This window comes from Rhinolophus sinicus, chromosome 3 (assembly GCF_057876585.1).
Source record: "Rhinolophus sinicus isolate RSI-liver-muscle chromosome 3, RSI-T2T, whole genome shotgun sequence".
In the NCBI taxonomy this organism is placed as follows: domain Eukaryota; kingdom Metazoa; phylum Chordata; class Mammalia; order Chiroptera; family Rhinolophidae; genus Rhinolophus; species Rhinolophus sinicus.
The window spans coordinates 163,331,440-163,347,729 of NC_142503.1; the positions used below are offsets into that span (position 1 = coordinate 163,331,440).

Genomic DNA, 16,290 nt, shown 5'->3' on the forward strand with positions numbered 1-16,290 from the left:
AAGAACATAAACTATCAAATATACAACGTAGATTTGTATTCTAGACTTTAGCCATTTTCATAGTATTTGTATGATTAGCTATGACCATAATTATAAAGCCTATGGGATGTGGTGTGTTTTCATAAGATGCTCCTGGACAGTTCTCCTCCACCCCCTACCCACCATGCCCTCAAAACAAAACAAAAAATTTTAAAGAAAACAGACAAAATCCCCTACTCTGATGCCACTGAGAAGTCCTGCCATGAGGAAGCACACCTTTCCAGCATCCGCAAAGCACTGGGGCTGCGTTTAGACACTTTCGCTCCGCCCCGCTCCCCGCCCCCTCCACGATTCCAACTGGCGTGAGTTGGACGCCCTCTCGGCCAATCAAAATTCAACGGGGCTCTCCTCCCGCGCGTCTTTCAAAAGCCACCTAGGAACCAATGAGGGGTTAGAGGCCGAGCCCGGGCCCCCCGGGGCGGAGTACGAAACGGGGAGAGGGTGTGATTGGTTCCTAGAAGACGCCGCGCTCCACCTCCCAGAAGGATGTGCCAATGAGCTGAGCGGAGGGACGGGCTCGGCGCGGGGCAGCTGAGTCGCGGGTGCTGCCCCAGGGAGGCGGTGGCCGGTCGCGACGTGGGGAGACCAGCGATGAAGCCGGTGAGTTGGGTCGAGGCTTGGAGGAGCGAAGCTTCAGGGACGCGAGAGGTCCTAAGGCTATTTCTTGGGCCCGGGGACAGGCCGGGCTTAGTCGCGGAATGCCTCTCTGAACAACCATCTTGGCTAGGGGAGGTGGCGCTTCCTAGGACTGGAGAGAGCGATGGATGTGAAAAAACGGGGTCGGTGGCGGACGAGGGGAAGATGGACATTTGCTGTACGCCTGTTGTGGGCTATGTTCTGTCGCCTGCGGGGTCTGCTAAGCCTCACGACAGCCCTGCCAGAGAGGGCTGAGCCCGTTTTACAGAGGAAACTGAGGCTTAGAGAGTTTGTTTCTGTGTATCAGTCTGCCTGATAACACAGCCTCAAAGGTTGTCCAGGGCTGCCCAGTGGACCCTGGGGAGGAGTCCTCACCATGGACGAGGAAAATTTCATGAAAGATGATTGCCAGCCCCCGCTTATTGGTGTTGTCACCACTGTCATCCCCCGCCCCCCAGGGCCAGCTGGCACTGTGCGCCTTTCCCTGGGGTTCAGAATCCCTGAGCCCGGGAAAGCGGAAACGTCCAATTTAGGATTTGTAAACCTGGCTAAAACAGCTTGAGTGAGCGGGCCACACAACTTGAAAATCTCGAATCATCAAAACTGCTTTAAAGAGAAAGAGAAAAAGAAAAAACAGATGCAAGGAGCTGAAACCCTGCCTGACTCACATCACCCATCACCAAGGTTGACAACCTTATTGAAGGGCCTTCATTTGAGTTGAGTTAATAATGATACAGAGAGATCCAAAGCAACTCAAATCCCTAGCCTAATTTGGCTTTGTAATATGATCTTGTAATAACAAACAAGACAATTATAGAATATAGCTTCAGAACTAGAAAGGACATTAGGTGGTTACAATGAACTAATCCCCATGTTATCACATGGAGGGACACCAGTTCTTTTTCCCTCCTGACCTCTTTCTCTATTTGTCCCCAGAAAGGGAAAAGTGAGTGATCTGATCCTCAAGTTTGGGAGGAGCTGAACACAAGTAGCTCCACCCTTTTTTCCCTGGTCTTTCTACATAGAGAGTACTTTCTGGAGTGCTCTCTGCCACGCTGAGCTCTGGGTTGTCATTGGCTGCCTCTTACTGGGTGGATAAATCCAATTCTGGAGTGAAGAATTGAAAAGCCCACCTGACCACAGCTTTAAAGCCATATCCTCCATTTGATACTCAGTAATAAAACTAATATATTGATCTCCGTTTGCCTCTCCGGCATCTTATGTCTGTTGGTTCCAACTAGGGAGTAGAAGATGTGTTTTTTATTGCCTACAGGATTGAGTTCCAACTCCTTAGATCAGCATAGAGTCCATCTCAATCTCTCTAATCCAATGATTCACAAAATTGGGGCCAGGTTATTTCACCTATACTCCTTCCCTCCCGCAGCCAAACTATTAGGCTGTATTGGGGCCATTTTTTGAGAAATGGGGTAGGCAAAACTACATCTCTAGCTTCATCACTGCTCTAACATAGTTCCCAAATACACAAGCCCTTTCTCATTTTGCCTTAGTTGCCTTAACTTCTTCGCTATCTGCCTAAAACCTCCTGCTTATTCTTCAAAACTCAGCGAATGCATCTTCTCTGTAAAGCTTTCTCTAGCACCCTTAGTCATTCCCTTTTCTGCTCAAAAATACATAGATTATGCTTCCATTTTAGCACTTATAACTTTCTTCTGCAATCTGTGCACACATCTGTGTCTCCAACTATACGGAAGGTAGGCTATTTATTTTATGGATCTTCGCTCTCCAGACCTTGACAAATGAAGGTGTCCAAGAAATGTTTGTGAATAAATGAATAAACCTCCTCACTTTATAGTTGTGTACAACTGAGATCCAGAATGAACTGCCGTTGTTTGTTCAAGATTATACAGTAAGTGGCAGAACCAAGACCAGAAGCTAGGTCTGATTTCCAATCCTACTCTTGATTTCTTGATTTCCAATCCAACTCTCTTTCCACTATATAGTGCTGTAAGTATATAGTGCTGTAAGGTGGCAAATAGCAATAATTTACTATTGATATTGCTGATGTCTCTGATATTCCAGATTGAATAAATTGCAAATATGCATTTAGTGTGTGTGTAAGCAAAGATCAGCTATAATTAGACTATATGTAAATATGCTTTACATTTATTTAACATAACTGATTTCTTTTGAAGCCTGGTTCATTGCAAACAAGTGAGTTTGACTCATCAGATGACGAGCCTATTGAAGATGAACAGACTCCAATTCAGATATCATGGTATGTTAACATTTCTGGTCTTTGTAGTCCACATATTGAAAATATTTCATGATTTTCTTCCACTGATTGTATAATTCTAATCTTAAAGGATTATCTAACTCCATGATTTATTTACTATCTATGATAGAATTAGACTTTTTGGAGGATGGGTCCTTCTTTATGCCCTGAGAAAACCATAGTAGAAACAAGTAAGGAGCTGAGATAGGAATGTAATGATCTCCCATTTAGTACCAAAACCTACTTATTCTTTTATAGTGTACCAAACATAGGATGAGATATGTAATTGTTTATCATTTAGTCAAATCTTAGAACTTGCCATAGTAATGCATTTATCAGCAGACACTGTTTAAGATAAAAGCCACATACCATAGATACAATAACAAAAACTAATGTTTCTATATAAAATTGGCTTCCAAATCTTGGCAGTGACTTATGGTTGGTTATACAAGATTCTCTACAACCAACAATCAAATGCTTTCTCTCATCCCTGTAAAAGTAATAATCTAAGAAAGCACCGTTCCCTGCTATAGGACGAGAAAAAGAATGTGTTGTTCCTGAAGGTTTTTGTTTTACCATTAAATAACAATTACCTTTCATTGCCCTTTCTAACTCCCCTTTTAAACTCAAAACTCGTCTAACTTTCAAATTCGGGTGGTATTCATATGCTACCCCGTTTTCCTCTAAACTCATCTTCTGTCTTGCAGACAAGGTGAGCCTCTGCCCACTTTGTCCCTGAGTACTGAAAACTGGGAATATGATTTCGTGAAATTATTTCATTTTTATTCAAATCCATTACAACAAAGATGGGGGGCCTGTGGTTTTTATCGTATGAAATTATATCTGTTTAAGGAAGTTCTACAAAGAAATCTTAAAATAGTAATGTAGAATGAATGCTTGGGATGAAATTGTCATATGGTCATTTTCCAGTTCATTTCCTAAGGTTACTAAGACAAAAAAACCTCAGGTAACATACCACAGGGTAACTTAAGTACACTTTATAATAGCTATAGGCAATCTAGGCATTATTATTTTTAAGGTAAGTTTAAATTAACCTGCCACTTTTAAGACTTAAATTGTAACATAGCAAATGATATGTCTGTTTCAAAACTTCCAGTCTTTTTAGGCCTTTTTGTTACCAACACATTGATATTTAACTATGAATCTTTGTTTTGTCACTACTATAAAACTTTAAAACACCCATGTTCGGTGGTAAGCAGACACAGTTGTTAAATTGAATTTCCATTTATAACCTTTTAAAAACTGAACTAAACTTGATAAAGTTTTATTCTTTTCAGGCTACCCCTGTCACGAGTGAATTGTTCTCAGTTTCTCGGTTTATGTGCTCTTCCAGGTGGGTAACACTACAGTTGGCTTCTTATTAATATATTTAAAGGCTTTGTTGTTGTTGTTGTTTTGTCAGCTAACACGTCATTCTGAGCAATAGGAGAATTTTCACAGACCATCAGCATGGGAAGCCCTCATGGTGGGTCATAGATAAAGGGAACTTAGATCAACTCTTCAAGCCTTCCAGATTCACATTCACAGTTCTACATTTCTGATTCACCTGTCTTAATAAAATGTAAACACTGGGGTACAATGTGATGCTGAGGACTATAGCTGGGTAATTATTACAGAAAGGACACAGAATAAAAAAATCCTTGGAGTAGGAGTTCCTTCAACTGGGATCTATAAATCCCTGGATTATATTCCTAAGAATATAAGAAATTGAAATTCACATTCAAAATGGAATTTAATCATATAAATGATCCTGTGGAATGACTTTCTAAAGTAGCTATATATGTATTTAGATATACTTGTTATATATGACCTAAAACTATCTTTTTCACTTTTCTTATTACTACTTATAGGTTGTAAATTTAAAGATATTAGAAGAAATATCCAAAAAGATACAGGTAGGTATAGTATGAAACAACCGTATTAATAGTTTTTTTTTAATAACACTGAAAATCTCTGTCAAAAAGAACAAATTATAGTCTCTTCTCAATATGCCAAATACATGTTTGATATTTTGTAAAATTTCAAACTATAGACTTGTTCTAATATGTGAAGAGGTATTTGTGAAGGGCACAGAGAACTCACCATTTACTAAACATGATGCTGCTTTTTGCCGATTGCTGTAGTTACATATAGAAACTGCATATGAGTTTAGAATGTATAAGTTGCAGAGAGAAAAGTTTGTAAATAGAAAACTTGTAAATAGACATTGCACTCCCCAGATCTTTGAACATGCTGCTCTTTCCAGACTCGACTGTGGTAGCAGAAATTAAGCCTGAGCTGGGAACCCAGAGGTGGCAATGAAATTGTCCATCCTGGAGAGAAAAATTCCCCACCAGCATCTAGGTGGGGAAGATGGAGCGCTGTCTGAGCTTTTCATGTCCAAGGGCATACCACCTCAGCCTCAAGTCTAATATTTCCCAGAAACATCCTGATAATCTATCCCAATTTGGAATTTACATATTGCATACTGAAAAACTTGAATTTTCAAAATAGTTTATTCTGGTTTGCCTGGAATATCTCAAAGCTAGCAGTCCTACCAATGTCCTTATAAAACATCAAAGTAAAAATGTATATATTGCTTGATTCTGACTGGTATAGATTTTGTAAATCTTAAATTGTTTTCCTGGTTGTTTATGAATACCAATTTGCTGATGTACTTTCTCTAAAGTATTCCCTACCTACCAACAAAGACTCAAAGAGGCTAATACATGAGTTGACCCTTGCAGTATTTGTAAAGATTTTGTTATTTAGAGACACCCACCATGGAAGGAAATTTCCATGAGGAGAACATTTAAGTCATACACAAAATCTAATGCAAATCATTGGTTCAAAAACCAAGCTTGCACATTTTGGAAAGCCCTGTTCATTTAGTACCTTCTATAAAAGGGGTTTCCAATATTTTACCAAACCTCTTATTTTCCAATGAAATCTTAAATGGAATCCAATTCATAAAACAGATGACAATGTTTGATGGAAGAGACCTGGAATCACCCTGAGCGGTTCCTGTGGTCCCTCTTCAGAGTCCTTTCTAGGGAAGTTTGAAAACTACTGTATAATAGAAAGGATTCAACTGTACAAGAGGCAAACAGAAAATTATCTGCTCTTCAAAACGGTTACATATTTTAACAACAGGTCAAATCCTTTTAGAAATCCAAAAATATAATAGTATTATCTAGAGCAACACTGTCAACAGAAATATAATGGGAGCCACTAATAGAAGCCATATGTATAACTTTATATTTTCTAGTTGCCACATTAAAAAAGTAAAAACAGGTGAAATTCATATTTTTTATTTCACATAATATAGCCTAAAGAGTATCATTTCAATGGGTTTTGATTAGAAAACAAGTTATTAATGAGATAGGGGTTTTTTTGTACTTAATCCTTGAAATCAGATATGTATTTTATACTTAGAAAACATCTCAATTTGGCCTAGCCACATTTCAAGTGCAAATCTAGAGGTTCATGATCAAAGGCACTTTGTACTTAAATAGCTAATTGTCCTTGGGTTTAGGAGGCGGAGAGGGAAGAGGAGGCTCAGATCAACCAGAATTAGTTATTCATATGGACCAAATGCTCTGTAATGAATATTGCCATGAGAAAGTTCCAGTGTATAGAATGGCCTATGGTACTATTGCTTGGTTCATATTCATTGTAGTGAAAGTAGCTAAATTGCATAACTCTAATACAATTAATGTTTTCCTTGAGACCTAGTACATAAATATGTGATGGTGTGGTATGGTAACAAATATAAGAGAGAATACAAGAGCTCTGATGGCCATGCTGGAAATGTTATATATTAACACAATGCTTAAGGTAAAACAAAACAACAGAGTGATGAAAGTAGCAAACATGGTTGATTTTGTGAGAAGAAAACAGAAACAAAAAGTGATATCCCCCTTAAGAGTTTATTTTGAAATAGTAAATGTTTTCAAATTTATTTTAAAGCAGCACTGTAAACATTTTTTTCCAAGAACAGCAATATAATTGACTCATCTTAAAATTCAGTATGAAGAATTTTGATTATAAAGTCAGGTTTAATTTTAATCACCTTTCAGTTCAGATGTTTCTAAATCCTATTTTGTGCTTAGTAACTTGATTTTTACCCTAGTTTGAAGACAGATCAATATTTTTTTAGATTATCAACAAACACTCCAAATTTACAGATTATCATTTGTTACTTAGTATAGCTAAAGAAATTTAACTCCATATTCTCCCTCTTGACCATATTTAAATTTGTAATGTTTTGTACATGTATGTCTGTGTATCTTGGTCTATTGGCAGAAGAACTAAAGAGCTATGGTATACAAGACATATTTGTTTTCTGCACCAGAGGGGAACTGTCAAAATATAGAGTCCCAAACCTTTTGAATCTCTACCAGCAGTATGGAATTATCACTCATCATTATCCAATCCCAGATGGAGGAACTCCTGACATAGCCAGCTGCTGTGAAATAATGGAAGAGCTTGCAATCTGCCTTAAAAATAATCGAAAAACCTTAATACAGTAAGTTCTCCTTTTCTCCTTATATTACATGAGAAATGTCCCAGTCAGAATGATTTCTCAAATTATTGCATTCTTATTCAATTATTACTTAGCTTATAGTTTGTTGCAAGGATTAAAAATAAATAATATATGAAAAGTATTAGCACGATGCCTAGTACAGAGCAGGCACTCAGATATTTGCTGTTACTACTTTTGGAGAGTAAGGACAATAAATGAGTAGATTTGGAAATTTTTAGAATAGGATTATAGACTTTCATTTCTTTCCTTTTGTCTTAGACTTTTAGTTGTAATTTTGGGACACCCCCTCCCCAAAAAAGGTGGGATATTATTCTCATGTTAACCTTACTTCCTGGTCAGCCTTTCAGTTGCTTCCCACAGCAAGAAAGTCAATTTTTTAAAAATTAGCAGTGAAGAAATCATCCCTGAGTAATAGAAATCTTAAAAATATGACTTGAAAATTACATTTGATGATATAAATTTGCTACCAGAATGAAAGAAGGACTCATCGTTTGTCAGTGGCAATACTGAAGCTGCTGGTAGGAAAGTTTAAAACAAAATATAATGGGTTAAGAAAAAAAATGATGAGAGAAGAAAAGTGTAGCTTGGAGAAAAGGAGAGTAACAACCAGTAGCAGACAGTAGCAACGCAAAGATGAGAAATGGTGCTGTGAGTAAGAACAACAGGTGCTCTGCCAGAAGTAAGACACAGAGCAGAGGGCCAGCACAGGTAGCAAACTAGTCCTTCTCGGGGCTGATTCTACTTTTTGTATCCTAATAAGCTGCTTAGTCCTTTCTGGAACAAGGTACAGTTCCTGGAACTAAATAGTTTGATACCTCAAAAGCCCTGAAGTCCCTGAAGTCATTGTGTTCAGCTAGAAAGTATGCAACTATACCAAATAACCAAGTCATCTCAGGGCACGTAAGGAAAGGGCACACCTAGCCAACTTCTCTCCTTCGAGCTAGAGCCCAGGGGCCTCATGCTAATAGCTCCTGTTCTGAAGGCAAACCAACCACCTGTTTGTGGCCAAACTCAACTCTGGTATACAGAGAACTATAGCCTACAGAATTGGGAATAAAGAACTACTGTGTTTCCCTGAAAATAAGACCTAACCAAAAAATAAGCCGTAGCATGCTTTTTCAGGATGCTGGTAGTAATATAAAATAAGCCTGAATGCGTCTTTTGGAGCAAAAAGTAATATAAGACCCGGTCTTATTTTCGGGGAAATACAGTCGGGCTTATTTTATATTACAAGAGTCCTATATTAAAAGCATGCTAGGGCTTATTTTCCGGTTAGGTCTTATTTTCGGGGTAACACGGTAGAAGCCATTCTACAGTCTACAGTTTCCAAACTTTCTCTAGAGAAAAGCACAGTGTCTCACTGTAAGCAATTACTAATTGCTTTACTGATTGTAAAAGCCAAATTTTAGAATAAATAGTTGTCTATTAAATTTTCTTATAAATTTAAGTAAAATAGATAAAAGTAAGATAATTAGATGTAGCTAGTGAAAAATATTTTCCAATTTTTGAACCCCTTTTTCAAACCAATTCTGACAGTCTTTTTTGTGTGCAAGTGCTGTCTCTCCCCAGTTCTCCCTGGACATTTTCATTCCTTTATAAAAATCAGTGAACAGTGCTTGCCTAATATACCATTTCCCAGGGCTGTTGTAACAAAGTACCACATACTGGGTAGCATAAACAGCAGAAATGTATTCTCTCCCAGTTCTGGAAGCTAGAAACTCAAAATCAAAACCAACGGCCACACTCCCTCTGCGACTCTAGACTGAATACTTCCCTGCCCCTCCCGCGTGTGGTGGTGGTAGTAGATCCTTGGTGTTCCTTGGCTTGCAGCTGCCTCATTTCAGTCTCTGCTTCTGTCAGAACATGATTCTCCCCATGTGTGTGTCTTCATGTGGTATTTCTTCTTATAAGGACACCTGTCAGATTAGATTAGGGCCCACCCTAATGACCTCATCTTGTTAACCTCTGCAAAGACTCTATTTCCAAATCAGGTCACATTCACAGTACCTGGGATTAGGACTTCAACATTATCTTTTGGGAGACACAATTCAGCCCGTAAAACCTACTGTGTCCCAAACTGAGTACAAAACACACACACTGAGGCACAGCCCCCACCCTCTAACAACACTGCCACGTAAGTGCAATGCTTGTACAAGGTGTGTTGAAGATGCAGCACACAGGATAGCGATGGCTTCTGTGGGGGAACAAAGGCATTTCCGTGAATGAAATTTGAGCTGGATTTTGAAGGATGAGTAAGAATCAATCAGACAGAGGAGGAAAAATAAGAGGTATATAGTATTAACCTTGCAGAAAGCCACTACAGTGCTTTCTCTCTCCCTTTCTAAGGTAGGGCCTCATCTCTGAAACAGGCCCACATCTGGGACACTATATAGATAGCAAGTTCATGAATCTAGAGGTCATACCTGTTTGGTCCTCTGTCTCACATCCTATCACGAGACCTGTATCTACAGCTTCATCTACAGTCCGCCACAGTGACTGACGTTCATGTTAAGTCATCAGCACCCCATTAGGTTCAGTATACCCTCTGAGAACGTTAGCAAGTGCATGATACATTGTTTAGGATCTTTGAAAATTATTAAAATGAATGGTTTTGTTGCTTTAGGGGTTAATCTTCATTTTTCTGGAAAACTCAGTTATACAGAGCTACTAATATCTTCACAATGTTAACATTCATTTGCTTCTTACTCTATGCCGAAGGTATTTAAGCCCTTTGCAAATGTTACCTTATTCAGTCCTCAGTATAGTCTAGGTACTATAGATGTCAACATTTTATAGGTGAAAAGGCCGAGACCCAGAAGAGTGAAATACTTTCCTTAGGTGCACGCATCTAATGAGTGACAGATCCAGGATTCAGCCGGCCATGGGTTGCTGGAGCCCATGCTCTAAATTTCTGTGACACGCTACCTCTGTGCTCTTTAGATAAATGAAGAGTTACTATATGGACAGTACTTGGTCATAACCACTATTTCCCTTGTTCAGACAGAGGGAAATAATACAAGGGGCAGTTTGTAAAATAGTCTGATTTCTACTTATTTAGTAACACGTTCCACTGCTCAGCTGTGGGTCCTGGAGTTTAAAGAAGTTGCTAAAAAGGCCCTGCCTACCTTGACCCTTAGAGGGGCTCAGAACCTTAAATAAATCAGCACACTTTGCTCTTGATTAATTCAAAACTACTTAATAATCTCAGTGTGCAAGTCACTGTACGAGGTATTAGAGTTAGAAACAGAGGCAAAAAGAACAAGTCTTTAGTTGTAATTGTTGGGATGGAGTGAAAATGTACAAATTTCAAACCTATACTTCCCTTTCAGCTGTTATGGAGGAGTTGGGAGATCTTGTCTTGGTAAGAAGTATATTTTCATTATTCAGTTTTGTTTTGTTTTGTTTTTTTAACTTGAAAGTAGGCCAACTCCCATTTCTGGTCCATACACTCACTGTATGAAAATGAAACAAAACACAGTAAATCTGCTAAGACCCGAGGGATTATTTAAGTCCCTAAATTTGGTGTTCCTAGGAAGCTTGGGAGGGAAGTGGGTGGTGTTTTCAGCATTGTTTCTGAGGATTCTGCACAACAATTTACAAGTCTTAGCACCAGCATTCTTGTGTTTTGTTTTGTTTTCTACTGTTCTCCCTGTGCAGGTGTTATAATACTGACACTAACTTCTACATAATATCCACAGGTAACATAAGTATGAAAACCAAAGTTAATTATAATATGTTAACTTTAGATTTTTTAAAATGTGTTAGGGAAAAAAAAAAGTTAATGAAATGCCACACTAGAATAACAGTTACTCCTTTTAGTGTTGAACAGTATGGAAATTAAAAACTTTTGTGTTTCAAAGAACACTATCAGAATCAAAAGACAACCCACAGAATGGGGGAAATATTTGCAAATCTTATATCTGATAAGGAACTCACCTAGAATATATAAAGAACTCTTACAACTCAATAAGAAAGACAACCCAGTTAAAAATGGGCAAATGATTGAATAGATATTTCTCCAAACAAAATATACAGATGACCAATAAGCACATGAAAAGATGCTCAGCATCATTAGTCATCAGGGAAATGCAAAACAAAGCCACAATGTGATACCACTTAACACCCATTAGGATAGCTATTATGCAAAAAATGGAAAATAAGCATTTGAGAGGATGTGGAGAAATTGGAACCTTTATATACTGCTGGTGCAGCTGCTTTGGAAAAATAGTCTGGTAGTACTTCCTCAAACAGTTAAACATAGTTACCATATGACCCAGCAATCCCACTCCTAGGTATATACCCAAAATAAATCACAACATATGTCCACACAAAAACTTGTAGATGAACATTTATACCAGCATTATTCATAATAGCCAAAAAATGGAAACAGTCTAAATGTTCATCAGTTGACAAATAGATGAACAAAATGTTAACATGAATACAATGGTATATTATTCATCCATAAAAGGGAATGAAGTACTGACCCATGCCACAATATGTATGTATGAATCTTGAACACATTATGCTAAGTGAAAGAAGCAAGTCACCAAGACCACATATGATTCCATTTGTATGAAATGTCTAGCATGGGCAAGTCCATAGACAGAAAATAGGTTACTGGCTGCTTAGAGCAGGGTGATAGGGTGCTGGGGGACGATAGCAAAAGGGCACAGGGTTTCTTTTTGAGGTGATGAAAATGTTCTACAATTTACCGTGGTGATGGCTGCACATAGCTCTGAATACACTAAAATCTACTGAATTGTATACTTTGAATGAATTCTATGGTATATGAATTACAACTCAATAAAGATATGTAAAAAAAAAATGAAGCCAGTGTTAAAACTTTAATTCAACCAGTCATTTAAAATCATAATTTAACTGTCAAAAAACACATACTAAGGCCTCAATCTTTTAATTCATTTCAGTTACACTAAACTCAGTCTTCTGTACCAACCTAAGTCTAATTAAATATAAGATGTTCTACCCTATTGTTAATTATTTAATAATATACGATTTTTCTATCATGTTCTATTAGTAGCCGCTTGTCTCCTATTATATCTGTCTGACACAGTGTCACCACAGCAAGCCATAGACAGCCTGAGAGACCTCAGAGGATCTGGAGCGATACAAACCATAAAGGTGAGGAGGCTGACTTCTCCTGTGGGTGTGGTTACAGGGCAGACCGTTATAAATACTGTGTTAAGTCATCATTATGGGGAGAGGGAAGAATCTCCCCTTCCCTCCTCTGGTTCCTTTTGCCTGGTTGAATAATCAAATCAACATGAGACAGACTGACAAGGGAATATCAAATTTAATTTCTTGCGCATGGGAACCCCACATACAGGAGAGTCAGAGACCCCATAGGCACAAGAGGTTCAGAGACAGAGAGGGAAAGGGGGTATATAAGACATTCTGAGCTCGGGATGAGGAAATGCAGCTTGGGGCTTCAGGTCATTGCGAGGGCGCATATTAAGTAATCAGTAGTTTGCCCCGCCATATAGGGAGGTTACCTCTGATCATCACTTATGATGGGCAAAGGCTCCTGACTTAAATTCCTAGATAGTTTGAACTTCCCAGTTTCCTCCTCCAGGATCTACGACTTCAGTTTTTGCCCATTCAATTCTGGAGTAGATCCTCTCACTTGGAAAAATGAGATAGTTACTATAAACTTGGTAGTATCTTGGGTAGATTTTTGGCCAAAAAGATCTAATGAACATTCTATTACATAACCAAAAGTTACTATTAAGATGAATGACTATAATACCAAAAATGTAAAGTAATGCTAATTATCCTTCACTGTGGATAACCAAAGGTGACATTTCCTTTCCCCTTAACACTTCAAAAACACTGCAGTAGCAATGCTCAGGATATTAATATGCATTAATCATGTTAATGAAAAGATTCCGCAGATTCACTTTATTTGTAGCTCTGTAGAGCTAACTTGCCTTCCTTTCCCAAGCACCTGGCCTCAGCTTTAGAAATCAGGATCGAGCATTAAAGAATCCTGACCTTAGGCAGCTCCCTGAGCTGGAGAGTCCATTTTCCCGGGGTTCGGGTCTAACCAAGTGTCATGAATGTGAATGATTATAACTGATAAAAACTCACCAAGTAGACTGTTCTCAGTGTTCAAATAGGTCATTCAAAAAACAATCCATACAGGATCTGCTTCGCTGAACAGGTTCTGAAAACAGAGCTCCCCTTATTATCTATCAAAATCAAATGATGCTTCAAATTTAAGATGTTCTCAAGTCTCTCTTTGAAACAAAATACATGGTCAAGCACATGTGCATATGCATGTTTTAATCTTGGAGAGAATTAAGCCCACATTAATAAGAGCTGTCAGTTTCTCACCTCAGCATTCTGTGGTAAAACAGGCTTTTCCTCTCTGCTGATGTAAGTTTGTAAGGTTTCAACTCCTCAGTAATGAGATGAGATGGGATTATTGGCAGAATATCTTCAAGGAAGCTATTAAAACTCAAAATAAATTATTTAAAGCTTTTTTCATTTTGTTTATGTTTAGCTTTTACTTTTAATGTGGTCTAGTATGAAAATTATGCCAATGGATATGTCACCACAAAAAGCAGAAAACTAGGGCTTCTATAAATTAAGAAATAGATTTTCTTGAATAGACTGTTAATTGCTACACAAAATGCCTTCTCCTTCCTTACCTCACAAGGGAAAATTCATTAGTGAAAAAAAGAATGCCTTCATGTACTGTTTTTAATTTTATTTGTTCCTGCCAGTAAAGGAAAAAAGGATTTTTACAGATTTATAAAACATTCATCTGTATTTCATGCTATCTTCTGACTTCTAGATTTTCTAAAGCAATACTTTCTCACACTATATGCAGCTTTATTGAACGATACAGCTTCCTCATGATACAAATGCTTCCCTACCCAAGAGGATGTAGAATTGTTCTTAGCCAATTATTTTTGATTCCTGATTTCTACTAGTATTGTGACTACTCCGGTAACTAGTTTTGTACAATGTATTTCAATAGATCTTTACTTTTTTCAGCAATATAATTATCTTCATGAGTTCCGGGACAAACTAGCTGCACATCTATCATCAAGAGATTCACTATCAAGATCTGTATCTAGATAAAAAAAAAAATTCAAACAGCATATATATATGACCATGTCAGAAATTTAAGAGCTCTCTAACATAATCTTTATTAAACTTCTAGTGTTATCAACTCGAATGTAAGTGTCTATGTGCAGATATTCCTAAAGCTTTTATTGACAAATTTGTGTCTTTTTCATCTCTTGTAAGAGACAGAAAAATTGCTATATAATTTTCCTTTTTAGAAATGCACTGGCTGCTCTGGTGTATTGTATCTGGAGATAATGCTGAAAAAGCATATGGAAAAATAGTTGACTGCATTTATTTACCACACTTTTACCTCATTTTACTATTTGTAACTTTGGGTGATATACAACATAGTAATAAGTATGAAAATTTGTGTAAGCACCCAAGCTAAAATTATTTCAATAAGCTTCACCCTTTATTTCTCCCAAAATCTCTCCCATTGTTTTTTCTACTTCATAGACATACAAAATTGTAAGTAGTATGATTTATCTAATCACCTATCAGATCACCCCAGCAGGTGTTTATCCAGCATTTGCTAGGACAGTTCAGAGACAAGGAAACATTAGTGCAAACAGCTGTTCTGTTTTCAGAGCATTCATTTTTTTTCACTCTAGAAACTACACGAAATGTTTAATCCCCTTTTCACTTTTATAAAATACATATGTATATCTACAGATTAACCATCTCCGATTCTCTCCTTCACCTTACCTTATGCTAGTGAACATGTCTTTTGTCTTTAAATTCAACGTTGAGCTACCAAAAGCAGTCATTTGGATTATAGACAGGATTCTATAATGAGTCAAAGCCCTGTTTTAACAGACATCGGTGGTTTCAGCATCACATAAGGTAGGTCCACGGCTCACCTGGCTACTAGTAATCACAAATGAGAACCAGTGGTCATAGACACTTACACACAAGACAACGTAAATTTCACTACATCAACAATTTTTAAATACTCACGTAATTACCAAAAATCTTATTTTGTCTCACACTCTTCTTAGTGCTCCTGAAGTACTTTAATTTCATTAGAGAATACTTTAAAACAATTACTAGTGTTGTTTGAGAACTTCAGACCAGAGGACCAGTATGTACCATAATATAAAATCGGTATTTTGATATTGCTTCTAGAACTTCAGATTTTATTAGAGTACTAAGGAAGATGGGAGAATCACACGTCCCGCCAGTATATGAATGTTTAAAGTAGGGATTTTTTAATCTAACATAATAAATGCCAAAAATTACAGCAAGAAAGTTATTTTTTAAAGTACAGGGTGCAATCATAGACTGACCCTCCTCATGATTTTGATATTACAACCAAATACAATTTTAAAATCATAATATTCTATTAAACTTTAGGAAGCCACTAAAATTGACCTGACCAAATCAAAACTTATTATTAGCTTTCTCCCAATATAAATATACTTGTTCATGAATACTTACTTCATGAATAGCTTATTCATGAATACTTATGGAATGGAGGGAAAATACTGGCATGGATTTATCAAATCCTTTAATAATTGAATTTTCAAAGTGCATGCATTTCTCAGTTTCCACTGTAAGTGCTAGTGAAGCCTTCTACATTTAAAATGCTTAACTAAACTACTTTAATACCAAGTATAAGGACAAACACCCAATTATTCCATAACGGAGAAACATGGGATGGCACTGCTCAAATATAATGATCCAATTAAGTTGAATAATATGTAATTCCCACATTCTTCAGAAGTGTCTTCTCTGCCTAACCTAT

General features: G+C 37.4%; 1 protein-coding gene across 3 annotated transcripts; it reads left to right on the forward strand.

Annotated features, from left to right (window-relative positions):
• Positions 1 to 503: 503 nt before the first annotated feature.
• On the forward strand, positions 504 to 14,655 carry CDKN3 (cyclin dependent kinase inhibitor 3). 3 transcript variants are annotated; one of them, XM_019725725.3, is made up of 8 exons: positions 504 to 639; positions 2,829 to 2,911; positions 4,207 to 4,262; positions 4,780 to 4,824; positions 7,214 to 7,436; positions 10,784 to 10,815; positions 12,490 to 12,593; positions 14,472 to 14,655. In XM_019725725.3, the coding sequence occupies exons 1-8, from the start codon at positions 631 to 633 to the stop codon at positions 14,556 to 14,558; spliced, it is 639 nt and encodes a 212-aa protein (XP_019581284.1). In that variant the 5' UTR covers positions 504 to 630; the 3' UTR covers positions 14,559 to 14,655. The 3 variants fall into 3 exon arrangements, with proteins under 3 accessions (XP_019581284.1, XP_019581285.1, XP_019581286.1); XM_019725726.3 differs by having other exon boundaries at positions 12,493 to 12,593; XM_019725727.3 differs by having other exon boundaries at positions 12,526 to 12,593.
• The last annotated feature ends 1,635 nt before the right edge of the window (positions 14,656 to 16,290 follow it).

Coding starts and splice junctions, on each gene's coding strand:
- CDKN3 (XM_019725725.3), top strand. Junction 10,816..12,489: donor AGTTGGGAGATCTTGTCTTG/GTAAGAAGTATA, acceptor ATGTTCTATTAG/TAGCCGCTTGTCTCCTATTA. Junction 12,594..14,471: donor GAGCGATACAAACCATAAAG/GTGAGGAGGCTG, acceptor TACTTTTTTCAG/CAATATAATTATCTTCATGA.